We start from the raw sequence: 6,903 nt of genomic DNA, 5'->3' as shown, positions 1-6,903 counted from the left end.
TAACCTAAAAAAAGGAAATAGGGAGAAATTTTAACCTGATATGCAAACCCAGTTCTACTCATCTCACAATAATTAAGTTCATATTGTGCTAAGCAACAGTAATTTTTTTTTTGCCTGACTAGCTTATTTCTACTATGCACTGTTATCACAATTAACTCATCAATTCTTTAATAAAAATTGAAATGCACAGTATATTGCGTGCTACAACTCTGTTTAAACCACAAAGTTGCACATTTAAGCGTAAATAATTTGTGAGCAATCAATGGAATATTTATATATATTTATATACACATTTCAAGAGTCACTCGAGCAAGTCAATGAGGCTGGTGTGAACTGCTGCTGGTACTTGTACTGCCGCTGGCCCCACCGCCATTGCCTTCATTTTTGAGAACAGCTTGCCGAGCTTCCTCGGGCAGCCTTGTTGGGTCTGATAAAATTTCGGTTGATGTGCACAGGTACCGAAGAGAATTTAAAACAACTGGAAGAATAGAAATTATTAGAAGATTTTATGGATGCCAATTGTCATTGTTATGCACTGATATTTACTAACCTGGACGTAGTTCAACTAAAGAACAATGCTTTTCAACCCATTGCATAGTTGTTCTGTAAAGTTCGTCTACACTAGAGGTTGAAACAGAGCTGTTGAAAGAGACAAGTAATGGTTCTACTAATAAACTAAACTGTTCAGAGAGTTAAGAAAAAATAAAGCATGTTGCATCAAATTCTAATGAAAAAAGAGTAATTTATCTGAATAAAGGATACAATCCAAAACTTCCAATTTTCCATGGTTCGAGATCTAACATATTCGTCGAACATTTCTCGCATTTTACTCGCTCGGTGGCGAGACACGGGGGCCCCTGTTGCTGGTAGCATTGACTGGCAGTTGCTAAAAGTTAAATGAAAATTTAATGTCTTGATTTTAGGGATGACTTAACCATAAGAACCTTACAACTTCAGGCTTTCTTTACCTAATGGCAGAATTAAGTTTGTCAATTTCTTGTCTTAAATCATCCATTTCCTCTTTCAATTTATTTCGTTCACCTCTTAATTGCTTAATGTATTCTGCACCTTTCTGAAGCATTGCAGCTTTACTTGTCTGCAAATTTTAAAATATAGATGAATAATAATATATTAAACTGTACCAGATAAGATTACATGACAAAATCCCAGTGACTGATATTACCTTTGTATTGGGATTCTGACGTAGTTGAGGAATAAGTGAATGCAACATATCAAAGCCATTTTTAATATTACACCGCCTCTTTTGCTCTGCATTTATGTGGCAAACACGTCTATGTTCCTGGAAAAACAGATTTGTTATTTAAGCGTAGGACACAATATAAGTTAAAAATTAGAACAATTAAGAAAAGCACACTTACACCTCGTCCTGCTACTTTGCCAGTTCTAAAATCTGCATCAGCTCTTAGTGGCTGTGGTGGTGACATATTTTCCATATTAAGAGGAGATAGACTAAGGCCAACTGGAGATGGAACAGCTGAGCTGTCGCTAGCAGTATCTGATCCTTTGCTGGTAGCAACAATACCACTTGAGGTTGTGGCAGTAGCAGCAGAATTGAGTATTAACTAAAATACATTCAAAGCAAATTTAGTATAAGATCACAAAAGAATAACAGTATGAAAGAAAAAAAATCTAAGACAATAAACATGTAAGCATGACTACACTTACTTGTGCTGTACTGGAACTTGGCTGTATGGTCATTGGCACAGATGATGTAATAAGTAGAGCAGTTGTATGGGGGACTTGAGCAGATTGAGGTGTAGCTGCAGATGGCATAGGCAGAATGGGAATATTATGACTTTTGCTTACTGGTGTGCGACTACTTGTTGGTGAATCTGACCCAGCAGTGAAGTTGTAAACGGGAGATGAATCTGTACATGAGAAAAATTGCAATACAATACGGTTCTAATGAAATCCTTTGAAAGACATTTAGGGTACTCACTTGAGGTTAAAAGTTGGGCCAACAGAGCACTTGTAGAGAGATCAGGGTTGCTCGCTGCTGAGACCAGTGGTCGTACACCTCTAGCTCCCATGGTAGAACCCAAAGTGTTAAGATTACTTGAGCTGCTATTAGAGGCAGAATTGCCTGGTAATAAACTTGACCCACTTCTAGAGCGATTTCTCAACTTTGTCACCTATAGAAGATCAGAAATAGGTGTTAAAACAATAAAAAAAAATCTGAACAAAATTTTAAAACTGCAACAAACTGGTTATGGTTCCATACCTTTGGCATGGCAAACAATTCGGTCTCTGATCTTGTTGGAGTAATTTTTTCTGTGTTGCTTAAACTTGCTGTGTGAATATTGCTCATGCTCCCAGTGGTCACACTACGTAAATTTGATCCACTGCTTGTATATCTGCGACAAGATTCATTATTATTTCAAAACTATACGCTTCTTCCAAAAAATCAGTGGAAACAAACTTACGATGCAGATGCAGTTTGAGGAGAAGGTAAACTAAAACTTCTTTGTGTTAGATTTGTACTGAATTTAAAAGAATCAGGCGGAATTGCAGCTTGCTGTGCTGGGTGTGTATTTTGCACCATGGTAATTTGACTCATGTATGATTGGGTAGGCATTTTCACCTGGGGGCAGGAAAAAATATGTTTTAAAAATCTAACCATGAAACATTTACATTGATCATAAAATTTGTCCAATTGGAGTTACCCTACCTGGGTTATTGAGGCACGTGGAGGAGGTTCAGCCATTGAAAGAGGTAATGGAGGGGGCTGGGGTTGTGACAGAACAGGTGACGATGGAGGGTATAGCTGATAACCAACTGTCTGCGTTGGCTGTTCTGATGGTGGTTGTTGATATTGTTGCTGTTGATGCATGGGATGAGAATGATGAGGAGACTAGTAAGAAACAGAGGAAAGTTATAAATAGAAAGATTTGACACAATATTTGGAATAAGAATTAATAATGGCTTGGATCACAAATTATTACCACATGGGCTGTTTGTTTCCTCATCACCTGTTGATGAGGTGCTTGATTTATTGGACGAGATTTAGATTGAGCAGCTGACCGCACCGTTCGAGTTTTATTAGGAGATCGGCTAGGTTGAATGTGCTGCTGACTTATTTGTGATACAAGTGGGGATGACTGTTGCTGTTGAAGCTGTTCTTGTATGAGTTGCAGTGGTACTTGAAGATCTGATTCAGAGAAAGTGGCTTGCAGGGCCCTACTGTCAAGAGTCTCTGAACCCAATGATTCTACACTAACATACTCTGGTTGCCGATATGGATCATTCATTTGCTGGTACATTCCCTGTTAAAATAATTAGAGGTTCTGAAATCTAGAGGTAGGTTACAAAATTGTTAGTTATAAGGATTTGGGGTTTTACCATGGTTGACATCATTGATATTGCTGAAGTTGATTTGCTGCTCAGATCTGGATATGAGGCACTTGTAGCAGGTAAACTTCTCAAAAGAACATCATCTGCAATGGCTTCTTCAGGTACTGGAGGTAGTCTGTAAGATAACAGCTCTGAAATAGAAACAAAGTTAGATGTCATTGCAAGTAAAAGTAACTCATGGCTGACATTTGAAAAGAAATAAAATAAATTACCTTGAAGTGGTTCTAATGTATCCATAAAGTCATCTAAATTTGGTTGAAGTTGAACTAAGCTTGGTTGAATGAAGTCTGCCAGGCCAGCTCCCTTAGCTTTTTTAAAAAAAAAAAGAAAAGAAAGAATAATTAGGCTTAAAAATTCAAATAGGCAAGTGAAAAATGATGAAAGGAATTTTCAGGAATTCATACCTATCTCTCGAGTGTCAGGAAAGGCAAAAGGCTGATTTGACTGAATAGTAGAAAACAATGTATCACTCATGAATTCCATGTAATCTTGGTCCACCATCATAGACATCATTGATGATGAGTCATTGCTGTCTGGCTGCCAGTCTAGCATGTCAACGTCACTGAACTGCAATAAGAACGACAACCATAAGTATTACAATAAAAACACAAGCTTGAGGCATGTGCTGGACCGACTGTGACACCCATCAGCCCCACAATTTCTAGGTATCTTACCATATCACACCCATCTTTGGCACAGCCAAGAATCCGATTTCTTCTGTACATCCGCCATTTTTTGTACTCTGCAGTGACAGCAGCAAGCTTTCTCTTCCAGTACTTTCCCTCCAAAACAACAGCCTGTAAAAACACGCGTGCACATCAGCCAGGTAGAGTTTTAAAATTAAAGTTTAAAAAGTTATCTAGGATCTGACAGGTATTATTGTACTCCAAAGATACTCCTCTATAAGGTTCCTATTCCTAGTGACACCAAGGAATCTAATTTCGTGTACACCCCAGAGAGTTGTAGCAATTGTTCAATTCTACTGTGGGGCTTCAGTTGATTGAAATGAAGCCATGTATCTGTTTCCCCAATACAAAGAAGAGAGAAGACAGACAACGAACTTACTTCTGGTTTGTTGTGGGTGTCGACATCCAATGGGGAGGCAAACTGACACACCAAAGTGCTTTGTTTGAGAATGACTGTGATAAAAAAAAATTGGTTGTTACAAATAGGCAAGCTAACAACTCTTACATAATAAATCTCCCTCAAACCTTGTTAAAGAACATATATGAGGAAATAAATATAGTGCAATTAATACTCACACTGCATATGCCAGCATCGCCAGATAACATTGTTGAGGCGAATTTTCTCTTTCCATCTTAACCGAATGCCTTTAAACCTGTTCCACTTGGGTGATGTAAGTTTTTGTCTGAAACAGGCAGATCACACTATAGTTAGATACAAAACTCAAAGATCATCCTAGTAGCACTAGGTTTAATTTTCCAAAATTTGCTCCTAGTGAAGATCTTCATCAGCCCTTCAGCAACACAGACAGACAAATTCTTTGTCATAATTTACTCTAGGAACACTGACGAATAGTTCCAGGTGATGCAAAAAAACAATCATCAAATAAGAACATAGTAAAATCAATCATGGAACGAAGCATATCCCTTTAGAACTACTTTTGCACCTGAATCACAAAATGAAAGTCCTTAAAAATACCGAAAGTTGGAAACGTCCGAGACTTTTCTGGCCACCAATCAAATTGCAGTTGTTATGTCTTCGAAATGGACCAAGAAACCCCTCCTGATAACGTGTCGACTCAACTGCCATCTGATTAGGTCCACCTTATCGTCGTGTAAGTGACTCTGGCCGGCAGGAGACAGGGAGGGCCAGGGTCAGGGGGTCAGGTCCAGGACCAGGGCAAGGACCCCGGGGAGTGACCACCTCGGTGACTACCCATACGCCACGCCGCGCCACTGACTTCGACATCGCTTTATTTAAAGTGTGCCATAATCAATCGAAGGGAAATGCGCGTGACATTGTACACACTAACCCACTTTAGTAACTAGTTTCTGTGCGTGGCGCGACTGGTTATCGCAAACTTTTCAGTACTTAAATTTTAGTCTCACTTTTTACTCGTTCTTTACCACCCACCCTCACCTAGTCGGTGGTGGAAGAACGAGTATTGTTCTCGGTGCGAAGTGATGCTTAACAGCTTAACATGATTCCACTTTCATCTCACAAGTCACAATACCTACAGACGTAGAAATTGCACCACTCTCGTTTGGAAACACTGGTCTTCATTCCAACGATTCCAACAGTTCGTTTTCATTTTCGAGTTAAATAGTATTATTTAGAGAACTCTTAAGAAAATCAAGAATCTATCTTGAAAGCAGATGATACAAGTTTAAGAATAGGTCTTGTTTCTAATTTTCTCTCATATTTAACTTTCATTTGTTTATGGTTGCTTGTTATTACTTGCAATTTTGTAATTCAGCGTACAAGCGGCGTTGAGGGGGAGATAAGGCGAAGGCAGAGCAGGCAGAGCGGCCGGCGTCGGTGGGCTAGTATTGTTGTGCAGGGACGGGGGGACGGGGAGCCAATTGTATTGTTAGGTAGGGTAAGGGTAGGGGCCTGACGCGACAGCCACACAGCCACACTAGGTCCCCCAGCGCCAAAGAAATTGTTTTCTGGTCTGCACTTGGTTCTCTGCACTCATCGATAGTAAAAGCTAGCTGACACCTTAAAGTTACTTATATTTATATGTTCTTTATGTTTAGTCAAAAGGTTTTTAAGGTATCATCTGTTAAAATTTTAGGTTTTTAGTCTAAGTGTCAAAGTCACCCGGCCACCGAGCCGGTCGCCTGCCTCCTGCCTGCCCTGCCTCGGGCGGCCCTGCCTGGGCCCCATTGTTGGGGCTGGTTGGCTCCAACCCCCTCCGGAGTTCGGGGCCAGGCCTGGTAGGGGGAGGACGTGCCCTTTTGCCGCAGCCGCACGGAGCGGCCCGGCGGGGCCCGAGGGGTCGGCCCCCGTCGGGGCGCGCCGGGAGGCTGCGCTGAGGAGAGCCTCCTGCCGGGGCCGGCCAAGGACCAAAACAGTGCGAAACAAGTGCAAATAGTGCATCGTAGTGCAGTGTAGTGCATAGTAGTGAACTGTAGTGCAGTGTAGTGCCGTGTAGTGCTCGGCTCTGTGTCCCTTGGTGTAGCGTGTTGTTGCCCAATGCTTGCAGTGCTCCGCAACCCAGTGTAGTGCTTTGTAGTGATATAGTGAAAGTGCAGTGCAATGCGTAGTGCAACCCGACCTAGAGAGGCCCGCCAGGAGGCCGTGCTACCCCCGAGTAGCGAGTACCAACCCGCTTGGCATTCCCTCTCGCACCACCAAGGCCCGGCGGGTTGGTCCCCCGCCACGCCGCCACGCCCGCACTGAGCTGGGCAGCCCGGAGGAATCATCTGTGCAAGTAGCTGGATCGGCGTAGGTGTGCGCCAGGCCTGGGGGCCCTACGAGTACCGAGTACCAGCGTTTGGCATTCCCTCCCGGATAGCGTCCCCACGCCGAGCCAAGCGACGCCTGCCACCACCGCCTCCACCC

General features: G+C 42.1%; 1 protein-coding gene across 1 annotated transcript in view; it reads right to left on the bottom strand.

The window, feature by feature from the left end:
• LOC113209895 (MLX-interacting protein) overlaps positions 1–6,903 on the bottom strand; it is a gene marked incomplete in the record, with an annotated part of 45,315 nt that overhangs the window by 15,875 nt on the left and 22,537 nt on the right. The window contains 18 exon segments of the mRNA XM_026427663.2: positions 1–478; positions 551–680; positions 763–886; positions 969–1,096; positions 1,184–1,300; positions 1,380–1,583; positions 1,687–1,889; positions 1,961–2,153; positions 2,243–2,375; positions 2,445–2,602; positions 2,690–2,872; positions 2,964–3,284; positions 3,361–3,503; positions 3,585–3,680; positions 3,777–3,939; positions 4,047–4,169; positions 4,438–4,511; positions 4,635–4,741. Of these exon segments, the coding sequence (XP_026283448.1) occupies positions 315–478; positions 551–680; positions 763–886; positions 969–1,096; positions 1,184–1,300; positions 1,380–1,583; positions 1,687–1,889; positions 1,961–2,153; positions 2,243–2,375; positions 2,445–2,602; positions 2,690–2,872; positions 2,964–3,284; positions 3,361–3,503; positions 3,585–3,680; positions 3,777–3,939; positions 4,047–4,169; positions 4,438–4,511; positions 4,635–4,741 (2,764 nt within the window).

Source organism: Frankliniella occidentalis, unplaced genomic scaffold (assembly GCF_000697945.3).
Source record: "Frankliniella occidentalis isolate FOCC.00 unplaced genomic scaffold, Focc_3.1 Scaffold240, whole genome shotgun sequence".
Taxonomy (NCBI): domain Eukaryota; kingdom Metazoa; phylum Arthropoda; class Insecta; order Thysanoptera; family Thripidae; genus Frankliniella; species Frankliniella occidentalis.
The sequence above is the reverse complement of the archived record's forward strand: the minus strand, read 5'-3'. Positions and strand labels throughout refer to the sequence as shown.